Here is a 19,350-nt window from a genome sequence, read left to right as displayed (position 1 = left end):
AAGCCTTTGCCCCACATCCTGTAAATGTAATGGGCTAAACACCATCGATGCATTGATTGGAAAAACAAAATGAAGGACTGAAAAGGCATAAGTCATAAGTAGTCCTCTATGTTGAGGAATACCTTTTTCCATATGAGCCCCCTCAGTTATTAAGATCTGTGTTTCCTTGTTATGGGGGATGTCACCCGGAAAAGTTATAAGCCGTGTCAATTCTAGGTTTTGGGAGCAAAGATGCCCACAGTGGGGGCCTTCCCTGTGGGTCCATCTGTTCCTTGCAGCTATTGTTGCTGCTGATCTGCTTGCTTTCTCTCTTTGGGCCTAATCTGCACAGCTCTCGAGAGGGGGTCAGCAGCGCTCCTTTTTGTTGCTGTAGTCACTGCTCACTTTCTTAGAGGGGGACACATGAAAAGGCAGTGGTAGCAAGGAGGAGAAGTGGCATGGCCAGAACACTCCAGGCAGGGGCAGTGGGCCCCTTGCAGTGAAGTGGGTCTTGGCAAGTGCCCGATGATGCCTACCTATGGTGCCGGCCTTTGGTAATAAGCAGAACTTTTCTGGCACTGATACTAGTTCACTGCAATTCTTTTTCCAGAGCAACTTTGGTGCACATACGTTATGGAGGTCTTTTGGAGATTTATAAGAACTGTCCCCTTCAGGAAGATCTCTCTCTCTTGTATTTTTCGAGCCAAACTACACATTACACTAATCACATAGCATATATTTGAGGATTAGCTTTTTTCTTACTCTAGTGTAGATTCCTTACTTAATCCTTACTTGGATTGATACCATCATGCAACAAGTATGGAGGGAAGAACCTACTGTTTGCTTCCTCAAATGATCAGAGTAGCATAGGAAACAGTTGTGCCTTTGCAGTTTCCTTTCCTCCTGTGAAGCCAGAGTTGTTAATTACTATTTATTTATTTATTTATTTATTTATTTATTTATTTATTTCTTGCAATATGTGTTAAATCTTGTGTGTATTTTTCTCCCATTCTGAAAGGCGCAATTATGAGAATGTATCACAACTAGTCTGACACCCCAGTCATGAAACACATTACTTAAAATCAGTGGAACTGGAGTATTAAGGCCAGTTTTTACAGTGGACAGATTTTTCCCGGACGTTACCATAGCATTTCAGGCTGCAGGTGGAAGGTTATATATTTCAGTGCTTCCCCATCTTCTAAAAAAACCCCTGTGCATACATTAATAGCCTGTCACAGAGAAGCGTTCATCCTAGCCTTTGCACTGGCATGCTATTTCCCCCCCCCCCCCGTGGTGGAGCATTCAGACGTGCAACCCTCCCCAACTTGGAATGGTACAGCCTGGGAACAGCTTTACCAATTGAATATACAAACTGGTCTGACCTTTTGTATAACCTTTTGCTTTGAGAATGTTTATTCCCATCAGTTATTAACAATGACTGCATGTTACATTTTATATGTAGATTTCCTTCTTACTGGGTGTAGCATTAAGACGACACTAGAGGGCAACTGAGAGTTTTCTTTTAGGAAACAAATCTGCTCAGTTTAATAATATCTACTAAGTGTTTAAAACATGGTAAAGATTGTTTTTTCTTTCCCTTCAGTTTTTTTAAAACAACAACAACAACATATGCATGTAATATACATGGTTTTTAGATGACAACAAATATTAAACCAACTAAAGGGCCTGGGAAGGAATTATATAGATAATGGTGGAGAAAAGCTTTTGCCCAAATAAGGATTTTCTTTTTGGCTTCCTCATGTGTTAGATAATGATCAACTGACAATTGGTCATGAGTTAATAATGCTGGATGCTGAAATATGCATACCATGTGGTAGAAAAAGAGCACTGCCAATAAGTACAGACACTGCTATAGTTACACATCACCGGGGGGGGGGGGGGGATCATGGGGAAATGACTAAAACATGTAGCGGCATGTCAGCTTACTTTGCTCTATTTCCTAAGAATCAGTATTAGCCCCCACCCCAAAAAGAGAACATTATATAAATATGTGTCTTTTAAAATATCTTGCTGGTATATGAGTAACATTTTATTGCTTATAGATTTTTTTTTTCATTTTGTAGTGCTGACTCTGCTACACAGCAATTTTACAAAGGCCTTTCCCCCCCCCCTTAATAGCGGTAAAAACCCTTTTGTGCTTCTTCCCGCCCCAATATTTCCACGTATAGGCATTTGTCTTTTTTCTTTATGAAGATACTTGATCACTAAGGATGCTGATATAAGTACACCACAGATTTTCCTCACTTTTGATCCAGAGATTTGCTTCTGCTTATTCTACTATTTCTTTATCCCAATCTCTGAGCTCTTTGGAGGAAAAGCAGGGCAGAAATGTAATAAATAAGTTAATGAATATATATGTTAAAATGTGTGCGTGGCATTGCCTTATGCAGAGGCCATGCAACTGGAGAAAAGAATGTGGTATCCTGGGGGGGGGAGGTATAGCTTAGTAGCGGAGGACAGATTCAGTGTCCAGCATTTCCAGTAAGATGAGAGCAGGACACTTGTCATATGCCAGACAGTGCTGGGCTAGATGCGCCAAGTGACCTGCCTCTGTATATGGCAATTTTATGCACATATTTTTAAATTTATATATTTATTAACTTATTTATTATATTTCTGCCCCACTTTTCCTCCAAAGAGCTCAGAGAAGCTTTCATATGTTCCCCAGGCGGTCTTCCATCCAGAGGTCTTACAGGGGACAGACTTGTTGACCTGTCCTGTGCCTTCTGGACTTCCATTTGTCACATTCTGCATTGGTGCTTCTTTTGCCTTGCTCATTAGACGCACAGTCTGTGTATGTGCATTTTTTGCATCTTCTAATAGGATCTTCTTTCAGGGCACAAGGAAAAAGTTTTTCTTGCCAGTTCAGAGATCTCTGCACAGTTTTGAATAACAAGTTCAGAGTCATTGCCAACTGGATGTATCATACCAGGTGCCAACTGGGGATTATGGGTGTGGTGGCAGAAAGCCAATCTGTCTTTGCAAGGGAGATATTCTTTAATAAACAAGGATCATATATTCCAGTTAAGGTCCCAGGTGGCTCCTGCCCCTCCCCCCAAGACACTCTTCCCTTATTCTCATGGGAAGTCTCCTTGGAAAAGTTTGTAGAACTTTGTCTCTTATTTAGTCAAGGAGCTTAACCATCTGCTTAACTTTTAAGCATTGGCATATTCGAATGAATGAGGTTATTAATATCCTCAGTTTCACATAACCTCGAACAGTTGTTGGATGAAAATAGGTACACTTGTTTGACATTACACAAGAGAGTCGCTCCACATAGCAAAGTAGAGAGCATGGGGTGACGAGGCTGCTTCCATGAGGGAGGGAGGTCTGGTGGCTGGCAGAATTTTTGGAACATCCACTTTCACATGTATGTTTTCCTATTAACTGCAAAGTGCATATTTTTAATATCGATACAAAATAAAAAATAAAAAATGTTAATTTCAACATCTAATACCCCCTTTCAAAAGCTAGCATATATTAGCAAAGATATGTTGCAAGATGGGCACATTTAGAGGGTATGTAGGTTAAGCTGTGTGTTTGTGTATCTGCATGTGGTGGCTGCCTTAGGGATGTTTCACATTACAGTCTACACACAGTGTACAGTCTGCATGCAGTGGTCCAGGGGAGAATTCACAGGCTTGTGAGCTCCTTTACTGTACATAGAACATTTTGTATGAACTGATGCCTGCTCATGTATTTGTACACCAGAACACTACATTGACATGATCAGTTCAGCCCCTTTTGTGGTGGATGAACTGCAGAACAGAAAGATGAAGGGTGCTTCTAGATTAGACTTCTCGAATTCAATTCCCCTGCCTCACAGAGACCAGATGACATTGTCCTCCAATTGTAACCTTCCTGTTTTTCCACTTTTTCTTCCATCTTTGTTAAGGAAGAAAAGATGAAATAGTTGCACAATATCTTTTGATAGGTAGTGATAGGAGCTGTCTGTCTGGAAGCACCCAAACTTTCACGTGAAGGTATGCAAGTAGGCTTCTGTACAAAATGCTCTATGTGGGGGAAAGGGGTTCACATAAGCCCAAGTTCCTGCGCACCAGCATAGAATACTGTTAAAGCTGCTAACATGAATATAGTCCAAGTATCATTTAAAAAATAGCATTGAGAATGGGAATTAATATGTTCCCACAGGTCAGATCCAGGAGTTCATGGCTTATAATACTTGAATTCCATCCAGTATGTTTACACCGTTTAATTATAATGTTAAAAAGTAATTCATATGGACTGCTGCTTTTTAAAAGCAAGTCAGGGCAATGGGGGTGGGATGGGGAGAACAGTCTAAAAGTTGAACAGTCTAAAGCACAAGACCTGATTTGCATTGCATGGTGACCCATAATCCGCTGTCAGCCTTGTTTGTTTCAGGGTGGCTTGTCATGACATCTGAACCCAGCATGGTTTCCATGGGTTGTTGTTGGGTTGTTCAGAGTGGTTTGTTTTCAGGGTGTCTTGTTGTGACATGTGAAACAGGGCTATAGAGCAACCTGGCGAGAGCGGCAAAAAACCCACTCATGCCTCATGATCTTGCTAATAATCTCTCCCCTCCCCCATTACATCTTGAAATAGCCCTAGTCAATTTACTTCTCCACTTTGTTGCCTCCCTAGATAGTGACACCTTAAAAAAAATTAACCTTCAGGGAGATTTGCACAAATTTAACTTTTTCCCCAGCTTTGAAATTTGCACATCTTTAATGTGTGTTTCTTTTCACCCTCGGGGAGATTTGCACAAATTTAGTCTTTTTTAAAAAAACAAACAAACAAACTATTGGGGAGATTTGCACAAATTTGCTGAATTGCAGTAACTCCTTTAATGTGGGAAAAGTAGTGTTAAATATGCATAAATCTACTTCTACAAAATGAACTCTATTCCACCAATGAGCTCATTTGTTCCCATTAGTGAAGTAGGCTGTTGGGGTTGTGCTGCAGAGGCCCACGGGGTACGTGCCAGGAGAGAGCGAGAGGCCACAGAACACCTGATTGTCTGTTGGGTGTAACACGGGTTAGTGAACGAACAACCACCCCACCCTAGCTTATTTTCAGGGTGACTTATCATGATGTGCGAACTGGCCCATAATGTGTTAACATGCAAATTGCACATCCTCCTGAAGTGCCCATTCTCCATGTTTCCTAGGAAAAACAGCAAATTGATTTTCTTTACATTGAGAACAAAATATCTCATTTCATAACATAACTTTTAGATATGGTTGCACATGGATAGACATGTGAGCTAGAAAATTATGTGGAGCAGCCACCATCTCAATTATTCTGGAGCAGTGCCAATGAACCAAGTGTTTGAAGATTGGTATCACTCTCAACCAAGTGTTTGAAGATTGTAGCAGACCTCGCTTGCAAGGATAGCAATATTAAAGTGATTTTTCAGATGTATTCTAGAAAGTTCGGTTATAAATCCATGCAGCCCTGTACACAGAAGAAAGCAAAAGCACCCTTCTGATGTTCAAACATGGCAAAAAGCTGTATTTATTAAAAACAAAATATTGATGTGATGAATAAAATATGTATGTATTGGCACATAAAATATTGTAAAAAGATTTTGACAGTTTTTTTTTAAATGATTTAATATGTTTACAACATTGCTATAGCAGAAGAGTGTATAGACCTAGTCTTGTTATGGTTAAGTCAGTAGGCACAATCCAATAGAAAGATTTCCTCCCCAAGTCCTGTTCTGGTTGTCAGCTGACCAGAAGAGAGGGTGGGGACTGGGGGGGGGGGAGAGAGAGCTTCTTTTTTTCTTTCTCGTTGCCAGAAAAGTAAGAGAGGCAAGGTACGTCCCTCTCCCCATCAAACCTAGCCTTTTAATTTAAAAAAATGCCACACACATAAGTACACAAATACATGGATGTGCTCTGTGACTATCAGATCTGGCTACCATACACACTGAGGGCTGAACAGCCGTCAGTGTTGCCAGCCCACCTTCTTTTCAGCACCCGTGAGTCCCCTCCTAGATGCTTTGTGTTTGTCAAGTATCAGCCACCTGTGAAAGAACCTTGGTTAATAACTTGTGAGTGTCCCATTGTCTAGCCTTGCGGGGTGCTTTCATTAGAGGTTTTGTTTTATTTATTTATTTATTACATTTTTATACCGCCCAATAGCCGAAGCTCTCTGGGCGGTTCACAAAAGTTAAAACCATAATAAAACAACCAACAGGTTAAAAGCACAATTACAAAATACAGTATAAAAAGCACAAGCCAGGATAAAACCACGCAACAAAATTGATATAAGATTAAAATACAGAGTTAGAACAGTAAAATTTAAATTTAAGTTAAAATTAAGTGTTAAAATACTGAGAGAATAAAAAGGTCTTCAGCTGGCGATGAAAGCAGTACAGTGAAGGCGCCAGGCGGACCTCTCTGGGGAGCTCATTCCACAACCGGGGTGCCACAGCGGAGAAAGCCCTCCTTGTTGTGTTTGGCATTTTGGCCTGTCAGAACAATTGCTGTTGTTGACCAGCTATCTATCACTGATACATAGTTCATCCTGTTCCCCCTTGAGAAAGTCAAGAAACAGAACTATGGAGGTTTAATGCCATAACTTGAAATGGTACCAAAGGGGAAAGCCTGGAGTGAAAGTAGAAGACATCTACCGTATTTCTTCGATTGTAAGATGCCATCGATTGTAAGACGCACACTAATTTCAGTACCACCAACAGAAAAAAAAACACCCTAACACACGCCCGCGATTCTAAGACGCACCCCATTTTTAGAGATGTTTATATGGGGGGGGGAAGTGCATCTTAGAATCAAAGAAATAGGGTAATAAAAAAGGCTGTCAACAGATTAAAGAATTTTAGATTTTTAAGCATCTGTTTTAACTCAGTTGGAGCCTCGTGTGGCGCAGAGCAGTAAAGCAGCAGTTTCTGCAGCTGAAACTCTCCCCACGGCCTGAGTTCGATCCCAGCGGAAGCTGGGTCGACTCAGCCTTCCATCCTCCCGAGGTCGGTAAAATGAGTACCCAGTTAGCTGGGGGAAAGGTAATAATGGCCGGGGAAGGCAACGGCAAACCACCCCGCTATAAGGCCTGCCAAGAAAACGTCAGCGAAAGCTAGCGTCCCTCCAAGAGTCAGTAATGACTCAGTGCTTGCACGAGAGGTTCCTTTCCTTTCCTTCCTTTAACTCAGTTGGCTATTAAATTTTAAGCACTTGTACATATTACCAAACCTTAGTAATGGTGTATTTTTGAGGTATTGAAGGAAGTGTGAGAACTTAGACATTAGTAAACAAAATTTACCATTCATTGTTAGAGCAAAACACAATTTTTGTAATTTCTTTTTCATTACCTATGGCAATAACATAACCAAAATGGCCTCAATAAACAAAAACAAACCAAGCATGCTACTAGCCTTTAAGCTTACTGATTAAAACTTGGCCCCATCAATTAAAATTAGCCTCAACTTACTAATCAATTAAAACTTTAGTTGATTAATTAGGGTGACCAACTGTCAGGATTTCCCCGGATTTGTCCTGGTTTTTGTTCTTTCCATGGTGTCAGGAGGGATTTTCTATAATTTTCAATAATGTCCTGGAATGACACACCTTCTCCTTTAAGGCTGCCATTAGCATGGCAGGAGGGAGTGACATGCTTTCTTGAGGCACATCATTCCCCCACCCTGAGCTCCAATTGAGGTCTTAAAGGGGAAAGTGGGTCATTCGTGGACATTATAGAAAAGGCCCCAATTGGAGTGGATGGTGGTGGTGCAGAATGAAATCCTGTCCCCTCCTCCACTCCAATCGGGTTCTTTAAGGTGGCGGGGGAATAACATACTTTCTGCAGGACTCAGAAAGCTGCTTCCCCACACACACACTAGGTGTCCTCTTTTTTGGTTTCCCAAATATGGTCACCCTAGATTAATCTGCAGTCTAAACAGGGGGGGAAATTGAAGCTCAAGCAAAAGGACATGAGTGAAGGACATTTTGGTGCTATCACCAAAAATAGCACTGGAGTTCATCTAATTCTAGAATAAAGTTTGGAAAGGAATAAATCTAAATATACCACTTTGTTTATTTTTATGCATATGTACTCTGTGAAGTTAGGAGGCAAAAGAGGTCACATGTAAAAGTATTCTGGGCTATGATGTAGATATTTTCAGCCTGTTTTATGGGTTCTATCAACTAAATAGTTGATTGCCAATATTCAGGGAGGTTACTGGATCTCATGGGGTATCCCCCCTGCTTTTAGACTAAATTGTGGCCTTATTTGACCTTTTCATACTATCACAGGTGGAAATCACTGAATGCTCTATGGCTTGGCTTGTGGTAATACTTTATGGGAACTGAAAGCCCACTCTTACTAGTGTCTCATATACTTCAGTTGTTTTCAGTATAATCTGAGGACCAGTACATACATATTTGTTACCATGGTGACTTAAAACATTAGGTTGGATCCAGTACTCCCTACAGGATCAAAGATCACAGTTTAAATTCCAAACAGGTTATAAAAAAGGTCTAGGTAAGCCAGGGATCAGCTATAGCAGATCAGGCTGATTCAACGCATTTTGGTCAAAGGAACAAATAATAACCCTCTGCAAAGTCTGGAAAGCATTAAAATTGAAAGAAGCCATTCAAACTTAGCAAAGTTTGACAGGGGCTCACAGCTACAGCAACACTTGACCAGCCTTTGAGGCTGATGGGAACTTAGAGAGAAGCTAGAAAGAGTATAGCTAGGTTGATTTGCCATGGCAACTCTCCCAAGCATAGTTGCAAAGGGAGTAAATTATCTCAGGAGGATGTCATGAATTGCTTCACTGGAAATACTTCAGTTCTGTTAATTAGACAATTCTCAATATTCAGAAAAGAGACTAATTTCTAAACATGCATCTTTCACTGAATAATAGGGAATTGGATTGAATTCCATTTATTAAGAAAAGGAATTGTTTCCTTCCTTCTTGTAGTGATATCCTGAACTCTATTGCCTAATTTACACACACCCTTTATTCATTCATATGAAATAGCTCTCCTCTTGGTCCTCTTTGTCCACAGTTTTGTATTAACATTTCTGTAAACCCTCAAAGTATGCCTATTCCAGCTTTTTCGATCAGACTCAAATGTTCTTCCAGTCACAATTTGCATCAGCTGCTCTTCATTTCACTATCAAGATAGACGGTGCTTCTTCCTACCATTAAGGCTGAAAGCACTGGTAAAAGCTAGCTTGTGGCCACCAAAAAGGTGGGCAAGTTTAAAAACAAAATGGCCCTACAAAGTTCCTGGGAACCATAAATAAGCGACTCCAAGCAGTTTATAGGAGCAACAGGATATAATGGCTGTGATCCAAATAATTTTTTTTTAGTCCCCCCCCTTTGAATGGCAAATCCTCATCCACCACCCAATGTCACAAACTGCATATGAAATCCCCCCTATTTTTTTAAAGTTAGCCATGTGGGGGTTGTAATTCAAGAAACACAAATCCAAACATCAATTAGGCACATACAAATAGTTGCACAGTTCTTTGGATTCAGGTTTGCTGCTGCTACTATTGTTATTACTTGTTTTTCCTAACATAGCTAGATGCTGTGCAAAGATTGCAAAATAGACTCTACCTGTAGGTTTACAATTTAATAAAAGTGATTTTTTTCATTCATTCATTCATAAGAGTCCAGATAGCACCCAGACCTCCATTTGGCTAAGGTTTCAACTACTATTATTAAGTCATCTGGCTTCTTTATCAGCCAGAATTTGTTATCCGTGCTCTGCTTCTTCCCTTCCTCTCAGCCCTCTTCAATGCACTTAACAGGAGGGAAAGAAAAATGCAACAGAGATTTCTATAATACTTTGAGCTGGAGGCAAGTGAGGGATGGCGAATGACTATCACAGTACATTACTGTCATACAAAAATAGCGTCTTTTTAAAATGTTTCTGAGAAACCGTAATACCTACAGGCCAGAACTGAATAGTCACATCAGGAAATAAATATGAGAGTGAAATGAAAAAGGAGAGGACTTTGATAATTGCTTAATACATTTCTAAGTTGGTAAGATGAAATGAGCAGGAAATGGTGTAGGTTGTCGTTTACTTACATGGTTTGTTCAGCGGCCAGAGAAGTCCATGAGTACTTTGGATTTAGTATGCGTAAATGATCCAGGTATGTCAAATGAAGTAATACATTCCATTCTCATTAAAAGCCTTTGGCTACAGCACTGATTTTTGACAAAATGCCCAGGTAGCTAGCTGGACTTCAACCATGCTAATACCTCCTTTTAGCACCCTGTCTGTATCAACGTGTCTTGAAGTCAATCAAAATATATGTTGTTGTTGTTGTTGTTGTTTTATGACATGGACTCAACGGATAGTAGTAAGAAATATTTCATGCTATAACGTGAACCTTCCAAGCCTATATAATGCTACATCTAGGTTGGAGTTGCTAGTCTTATATATCTGTTTGTTGCCCATGGCAGAAAAGAATTGTATGGCATCTTGAAGCTGGACCACAATAAAAGAATGGGTTGACATCATTTCTGTACCTTGATTTGGCTTGCATGAGAGTTAATGTAGAGTGGCTGAGAGACTGAGTTGTGAAGTAGGATGTCTCTGTTCCAAACTGTGCTACAAACTCACCAGGTGGCTTTAGGCAAGCCGCTATCTCTCAGCCTTGTTGCTCACATCTGCAATATGGGAATAATGATAGAGTCCTACCTTAAAGAGTTTTTGTAAGAATTATTCAAAATAAAGCACGTGAAGCACATTGATCACTCTAAATGCTATAGGTGAAATCCATCACTGCACAAGTGAGACACGGGTTTATGCAACACAGATATTTCCCTCTGCAATCCCCTGTATTCCCCGAAAGGCTCTCCAGAGGTCAGGGGGACCCTATAGAACATTGTGAGCTGTGTCCTATCAGACTACAGTGGAGGAGGGCAATTGCTGAAATTAGGAACCTTGTCTGAGTGCTGCAAGATTTCTCTATCTGATTTGGGGCATTTCTTCCCTCCCACTGCAGCTTAGTAATTCACTGTGTCTTGTGGGGGGCCCCACCTCTTGTTGCTCACTAAGGGACTATGATTCCTCAATGTTGTTGTATCAAAGACTGTTGTTCCACCACTTTGTGAGCTGACATGTTTGTTGCCTTATGGTAGCCTTCCCCAACCTGATGCTGTCTAGATCTGTTGGAATGCAACTCCCATCATTCCCAGCCAGCATATCCATTGGGAATGGCTGGAATGATGGGAGTTGCAAGCCAACACATCTGGTGGGTGCCAAGTTGGGGGAGGCTGCTTTACAGCTACTATGTTTGCCATGGAAGACCACATCAGGCATTTTTCTTCCATCACCAGATTTTCAAACTTTATACACTATGGTTTTCATCATGGCTAGTATGCTGTAACTACAGTTGACAATGTCCTGTAGGTTCTCTACTCCGCATACTGCTCACTGAGGGACTATGATTCCTCAACTTCGTTCTATCAAAGGCCCTTTCTACACCTAAGGATTATCCCAAGCAAATGGAGGGATCATCCCTGCCTGCTCCTGGGATCCCGTGTGTAATTTGGATGCACAGGAATGATCCCGGGACGATTCTGGGATATAGGCATGGTGTAGACATGTCCAAAGACTGCTGTTCTAGTTTAATTGCTCCAATAGTGTGGTGGGCCTAGTTGTCTGCGGCTTGTCAGTTCATGTATACCATGAATGCATACAGTAAAATGTTCGTGTGCAGTTGTCACTTTTGTTGGTGTACATGCATTCTGTAGACAGATTTCCAATGTGGAATGATACCCATATAGGAAAAAGAGTCTTAAGAAGGAGGCCTCCAACCATGAGAGCGAGACAATTTTTAAAAAATCATAAACTTGGGATTCTCTGTTTTCTAAATAGCTATGGAACCACAGATGATTGTAACTGGGATTCTGCTAAGGAAATGAGGATTATCTTAATCCAAGTAATTGAGTGCACTTTAAATGGGAGCATGTCAAGAAATATATATATATGCACTATTCATATTTGACAGGATTTGTGACTCTGGTATGCCTCCTGAGTCTGAAGAAAATCAGCCTCCAGTGGCAAGCAATCGACAACTATAGAAGCTGCTTTAACTGCACTGAAACCAAGATGTTCCAGATGTTGATGGTGACTAGGGCATTAATTGAATTTAACAGTTTTTAATATTCAACCTAGTGCATTTTGAAATATCTAAGGCATCAGACTTATTTCACCAAACACGTTTTATTTCCTCATCAACCTTATGACAAAGAGTAAAGATAGGATGGGTTAATTGCTTTCTATTTCCTTTAAACAATGGCACTCCGGTGTAAGAGCACGGGGCACTGTTTTTCACTTTATTAGTGTAACTTTTCATATTGCTATCATCCCTTCCTAACACAGGAAATCTATGTCCCGTTATTATTATTTTAAAAAACCACAAAAGAATTTATCTTGGGAATTTGTAGCTATGGATGGTGTTAAGTCATTCTAAAATGGAAAGAGTTGTTAAGCTCAAATTGTCAGCAATAGCTTGTGTAGTTCTTGTTATTTGCAAACTTTCCATTTCACACCATTTCACCTCATCCAGAATATCAGACTACTTTAACATCAGGAAGTAGCTAGGTGGAAAAATAATCATTTGGTATTGTATCAAGGGCAATTTGCTTTGCCAATAATTAGCTGAGTTTCCTTTTTTGTAGCTGTTGCACTTATTTTGAAAAAGACCCTTCCTCCCACCCCTACCCCGCATCTTTGATTGTGTCATCATGCTGTTTCCACAGAAATCATTAGTGTCAGAAAGGTCAGGATTAGGGACATAACAGGAAGAATGGGAAAACTGTGAGAGACAAGGATTGTGTAAATCATGGACACTATTTATCCACTCAGTCATGCCAATGGAGTCAGTTGCAGTGGTTTATAACAGAGATGACAGGCTGATATATCAAGGTGGATGCGCTCTCTCTCTCTCCCTCCCTCTGTGTGTGTGTGTGTGTGTGTGTGTGTGAATGAGACATGTTTCAAGCAGCTGTATTTTAGTGCAAGTGCAAAATAAAGTACTTACAGTATTTAAACTGAGGAAACAAAGAGGGAAAGCATGTTGTGCAACACACAACAGAGAAGAAATTCTTCAAGAAGTGCCTAATTTTACCAAGCCAGCACTTTTCAGAAACATTTATTTCCTTCTTCAGAAACTGTTCTACAAACAAGAATACAAAAACTTTTCAAGTGGCAATACCGATATATGTATATGTATAAGTGTCTTTGTACAGCATTTAAATTGGCCATTTACCTCATCCTCTCTTGCCATTGTTGATTGGGATGCTGTTGAACTCTATGCAGTGCTAAGCCATACGTGGGACATACTGCATTTCATCAAGGCATGCCTTTTCCTGGATGTACTTGCAACGTTTTGCAGCATTCAGCAGCAAAAGAAACTTCCTCCACGTTGGATGTTACTTGATACCAGACATGGAGCTGGGCTTTAGTTTTCATAAAGAGAAGGGACTGATTAAATGTAACAATCTCAGTTATCAGCCTGTGAAAGGAACATGTGCTTGAGTGCTTCCTCCTCCCTTCATATGCCTGGCTTTGGCAAAGCTTTCCTGGTTTCTTAAACCAGTTTCCCAGTTTGTACTAGGGTGGTCATTTATGAATCACCAAAAAAAGAAGAATTGCATCACCAAAAGAGGACACCAATTTGCATAGAATGTGCATATGCTAATTTATATAGATGTAGATTTAAAAATAGTAATTATAATTTAAATAGAATTATAGTCCATCTCACCATAGTGTGGAAGACTGACCAGGTGACCTGTAGGCCTTGCTCAATCTGCTGTCCAAGTGCTGTTGATAGGCAACTTCAAGGCCCCTGGGCTCTTTCTCCTGATGGTTCTTTATGATGGCGTTGGAGCGGACAGCCCTTCAAATAGATTATGCCTTCAAAACAGAGGACAGTCCTCTGGCAGCCCTTCAAATAGATGACTATTTGACACATGGCCATTGTAGGTTGTACAAGGGGAAATTGGTTAAGGAACTGGAAAATCTTTGCCAAAGTGAGTGGGGGTGGGGGAATAGGGAAGGGACAAAGTCGGACCTTGTAGACACATGGCTTGTTTATGGGCTAATAAACCATGGCTTATCTCAGAAATAGACTGCACTACGGTCTGTAGCTAAGCACCATTCACAAGGTACTTGGAAAGGCTGCAGAACAGTCAAGAATATCTTTACTTGGTCCTGCGATTCATTTATTTTTTTCTGATTACTGAGATCAATACTGTTTTGACTAGGGCCAGATTATTGAACAGGCTAAGGAGTGCTGGTGCAGTTTTATAATCCCCCCCTCCTCAGTTTAGCAGTTAAGAGAACATGTCTCAATGGCATGGCCCAGGACCCATAGTTTTCATAATATGGTGTTTGTTTTGACAACGATGCAGCGATGAAGGAAAAAAAGTGATTAAAACACGAATAACATGTATGCTTTGATTTGTACAAAAAGTGGTCCAGTGAACCTCCCAGCAATTTCCAAGTGGTCTGTGGGGGGGGGGGGGAAGAGACTTTAAGAATTGCTGTTTTATTGGATAGTGTTCATTGCATTTGAAACCAGCCCCTTGCTTTTATACATTCATTTGGTGGGAGAGGTCGATTCTTGTAGTTTCTTAAACTTGTATATATTATTACTAGGGCTGTCAGCTATCTTAATTAGCTTATCAAATCAATTTGCATATTACCGAATTAAGTTTCCATTTGAAGTCACTGAAATTAAGTATGTAATAACTTACAAGTTAATACACAAAAGTACCACTCATAGTTAAACTATGTTCATATTTTCTTTTTCATTCCCTATTACAGAATAAACTTAAAATAGCCTCAAATACATATCCCCCTAACTCATAGTGTGACTGAATAAAATTTTCACTCACCTACTAATCAGCTAAAGTTTGAGTTGATTAAACTGCTTAAAACCAGCCATTCTAATTATTACCTTTTCTTTATTTTCCCATGTACTTGGCCAGAATCTTTGCTGTCTCATTCTCCTGGGGTCTTTGTTCATTTTGTCCATTTCACAGATAAGAAGTAATGATAGGGGTGTCTGTTACGCACACATATAATTATCTTGCTGCACTGAGGTTTTCCACAAGTATTCATTGTATAAGCAGGATTTGTGCAAGTCTCCCCACTGTACGGCGAGACTTTCCACTATGCAACTCCTGGCAACTGCCCAGATCACTGTGTTTGCTTCTGCTTTCTAGTACTTTCTCTTCGCAGTGGTACATGCTTGGCTGGTCAGGAATGGCAGAAAAAAGAAAGGCTGGATGGAGAGTTGAATATTGCAGGGTGCAAAGATAGAGCAGGCAACAGACTCCCAGAATCAGTGCAGAAAAGGCAAGCTTGGGTTGCCTTTTTACCAGAAGGCCCCCAGGCACCACATCTCACATGGTTTTCCACCCTCTTAGCAGGCCCTGCTAAGTGCTTTACTTTCCCTGACACATTTCTGTAGAGATTTGGCTCATCTGACCTTAAGTATGTCCACACACAGAGAGAGAGAGAGATATTTCTGTGCATGTTGATATGGATTTATTTAGTTTTACCTTTTTGACATTCTCAGAGAATTAATGCAAAACAAAAAACAAAAAACAGTGTAACCTATAACCATTTGACATTCTGAATACTTTTGATGACTAAAAACTTTGGTGAGAAGGGTCTTCTTTTTTTTTAACCCAATGATCTATCAAATATTTTTGGATAATACTGTCATCACTGTAAATAGATAATATAAATCTTTTGCTATCAGCTATTTGCTTTTCGAGCCGAGGGAAATGTTGCTCACTTAGGAGCAGTACAGATGGCATGTGCAGTGGTTTAGGTAATGGAAATATTACTTTAATGTCAGACGTGCCTCTTGCTACGCAGTAAAATACCACAGTCATTGATTCATAGAGATGCTTTCCTTTTAATTACGCATCTGATATGAATGGGATTTAAAGTTGTATTATGTCATATATGAAGTAATCACAGAACATTCTAGAAGGAGCCATTTCCGTCCAAATTCCTCAGTGACTGAAGAAATGAGAAATTCTTTATCACCGTCTATACCCAGTAATATAAGCTGTATGTTGAGGCAAGATGGAATTTGCCCCTTTCTGCCATTTGAAGCTTTTCAATTAATTAATTTAATCTTTTAAAATTAGAAGTGTGTTGGGGCTTGTGTGTTTTGTTTTTGCACAATATGACATTGTAGGCCCCTCTAACTCAGGGCTAACCTGTATTTTTGTAAAATGCCACACTAGGAATTAGCTGTGCTTCATTCTGGCTACCATAAAACAAGTAATCCTTATGAAACCAAGATCCTGCACCAGAATTAATCCCTGTCATTTGAGCAACTTCAGATGGTTTTGCCAGACGTGAATTTGCCCCATTTACTCTACGATGGTCATTAAGTTTTAGTGCTCGCATCAGGCTGTAATAAATCGAGAAAGCACTTTGGGTTTTACACAGTCTCTTTTGAAGGGAAATATTATTGACACACACACCCCTCTCTCTCTCTGGTTCTTAAATATGGCCCTGGCTTTGTGGAACTCGGTGTGCTTTCCAACTAGTGTCAACCAAGGAGGTCATGAGCAACAAAACAATTAGGATGAAATCATGAGCTACATTTGTAAACGAGGGAGCAGGCTTCTTGGCAGCGTGTCAGCAGTGAGAGAGCTGAAGTCCAGAGTGCACATCCACTCTCTTCTGCTCGAGTCACTCATCTGTGTTTATATGAGTAACGGAGCAGCTGGGGGGGGAGGGGATTTGTAAGCGCCAAGCAAATTCTCCAAGTGTTCATTCTGTGTAAGACTGACATGCACACCGAGTTGAGACTTCCAGGGATGTAGCGCGCGTACGGTCACATGCTGTAGCATTCATGAGTCGAGAGATAAATCAAGCAGATGTTTGTCGACTGGAATGGGTAATAATGTCTTTTTACTCTCTTTTGCTTGTGTGTGTGTGTGTGTGTGTTGTGTATTTTGCATGCCAGCCTCAGATGACAACCTCGGAGTTGTTTTGTAAGGCACTTAATGACAGTGCTGAAGCATGAAACATTTGAGGGGTGGGGGCGGTTGTTGGGGGGGGGTGATGGGTAGGACTTTTGCTTTTAAACTGAGGGCGGTGGGCTTGTTTTGTTTTCATTCTTCCCTTGAACCACCACCAGCAGGAAACTGTTATTTCAGAGCATCAGTATCAAATTATAGCAGCCTTGCATCTGAGAGCTAATTAAAATGTAAAATGTCCTGAAACCACTTGTGTGACAAATGTAAGATTAGAAACAATTAGAAAGCCACTCGAGAGGCTTGTGGTGTTTAGATTTCTGACATTATTGTAATCGTCCCTAGAAGTAATGAAAACAATGGTTACCTTAAAAGAGAGAGGTTTGCAGCAAGTTATCTCCACTATAATCACAAGTTAATGATTGTTTATCATTTTTAATGTCGTTGAAGTCTGGTGGCTGAGGACACAGAGATCACTTTTCATACCGAACAAAACAACTACTTCACTCTTTTCCCCCCATAGATTTGTCATAATCAGCAGTGTGGTGGGGGTTTTGTTTTTAAAAAGGCAGCTAAGTTTAAACTTTCCTTTTATGACCTATATATACTGCTCAAAATCCAACTCTGAATGGCTTGATTTTCTATACTTGATTTTCTCTTGGCTGTCTTAATAAAGACCTTTGACGTGTTGCATTAAGCACGGATTTAGTAAAGTGAGGATTTCATTTGCATTCATCTCATGCCATACATCTTGAACTGTACAGAACGGAAGTACCAATCTATTATTTTGTTCCTTCTGCTGTATCTAGAAATAGTTGCTTTTGTAACTTAGAAGATCTTTGCCAGAAATAAATATTACTTAATCAAAACCTTCTACTCTAAGGAAATTTCCAGAAGAAGGGAATTCAGCGAATGCCTACATTTTACAGAACTCAGTGTTTCTGTCTGTGTCTATAATGTTCACTAATCAGCTATTTTGTACTTTTTGTTTTGCAAGAGAGCAATTTGTGCTTATTCAACATTCTTTAGGATCCTTATTAGAAGCAAGCAGCAACAGATTAGCTTGGGGTGGTGGGTGGGAATATAATATAAAAATAAGTGACCTAGTAAATCAGAACTACTGGTGATGGCCTTATATATAATAGGGAAAATGCATACTCTTCATATGCTTGTTTCTAGAAAACTGCTCAGCTGCTGAAGGTGTTCTGCCTTGTTAACCCTTTGTATGAAGTTGTGTTGAAATTGTTCCCTGTTTGTTTTTCAGCGCCAAATCTTAAAGGCAGACCACGCAAAAAGAAGCCATGCCCACAAAGAAGAGATTCACTCAATGGCATTAAAGATTCCAATAATAATTGTGAAGGCAAAGCACTTGCCAAGGTAAGATGCTTAGTAATTTTAATCAAACTTCATTTTAGATAGAGTTTTGCCTGTGTTTTCTAGCATAACATTTCCAAGCAAGAGTATTTTCCATTTAAAGGAGCACAGATTGCAGTTGTTTGGGGGGGGGTCCCCCTGCTTTTTATTAAAGACTGCCTTAGTATAAGACATTAATAAGGCCATCAGTCTGTTAGTTGATTATTATAAGCATATTGGCAAAAGAATCTTGATTTAAAGCTTTACATGAGATCTACTGCGAATACCTTGAACACCCAACCATTGTTTCCTCCAATATTCATTTAATAATTTAAATTTATATCCTGTCTTTCATCCAAGGAACTCAAGAGGGAAGGGATAGATGGTTCTTCATTTTTTCCTCACAACAATCTTGTGTGGCAGGTCAGGCCAAAAGTCACGCAATGAGCTTCACATTGAGTAAGGATTTGAACCTACTAATCTGATCTTCAATGTAGAAAAATAAACTGCTCAAAGCTCTTCTCACTTTACCATTTAAATATAATCAAAAATAACCATGTATGAAATATGAACTGCCTTTTGAATATTGGATTTCAGCAAACACATATATATTTTTTTTATCTAAAACAACATTGAAGTTCTGTCTTTAAAAAGGTCAATGTAGAAATTCAAGGTGATTGTTAACATACTGGATCACATCTTTTAAACACCCCTTCTGCTTGAACAATGCATGGATCTCAGATTACTAAGGGTTGATTGACATACACATGTTCATCACTTGATGAAATATCAAGTGATGACTTGTATGCAGGAATGATCCATCACAACCTCTACAGAAATAATTTTCATATCGTCTCTCATCACCTCAAAGAAAATAGTTTTCAGTGAAGTCAGAGAAACAGCAGCACACATTATAATGATCATACAGACTGCTAGAAAATGGCACCCAGATGATGGCTTTCTCCATTATGGCTGTAAATTATAGCACCTAGTTATTTTGTTGCTTTGTGCAGAATGTT

At 39.9% G+C, this 19,350-nt stretch overlaps 1 protein-coding gene across 2 annotated transcripts in view; it reads left to right on the top strand.

Moving 5' to 3' along the window:
* The window catches only part of ARID5B (AT-rich interaction domain 5B), a 217,739-nt gene that overhangs the window by 138,336 nt on the left and 60,053 nt on the right, over nucleotides 1–19,350 (top strand). The window contains exons 1-2 of one of the 2 annotated variants that reach the window (XM_063133077.1): nucleotides 16,694–16,899; nucleotides 18,243–18,355. In XM_063133077.1, the coding sequence (XP_062989147.1) occupies nucleotides 16,896–16,899; nucleotides 18,243–18,355 (117 nt within the window). In that variant the 5' untranslated portion in view covers nucleotides 16,694–16,895. Of the gene's footprint in view, nucleotides 1–16,693; nucleotides 16,900–18,242; nucleotides 18,356–19,350 lie in introns of those variants that run through there. The other variant, XM_063133076.1, reaches the window with a different exon arrangement.

The sequence above is a fragment of the Elgaria multicarinata genome, chromosome 8 (genome assembly GCF_023053635.1).
Source record: "Elgaria multicarinata webbii isolate HBS135686 ecotype San Diego chromosome 8, rElgMul1.1.pri, whole genome shotgun sequence".
NCBI lineage: Eukaryota > Metazoa > Chordata > Lepidosauria > Squamata > Anguidae > Elgaria > Elgaria multicarinata.
The sequence above is the reverse complement of the archived record's forward strand: the minus strand, read 5'-3'. Positions and strand labels throughout refer to the sequence as shown.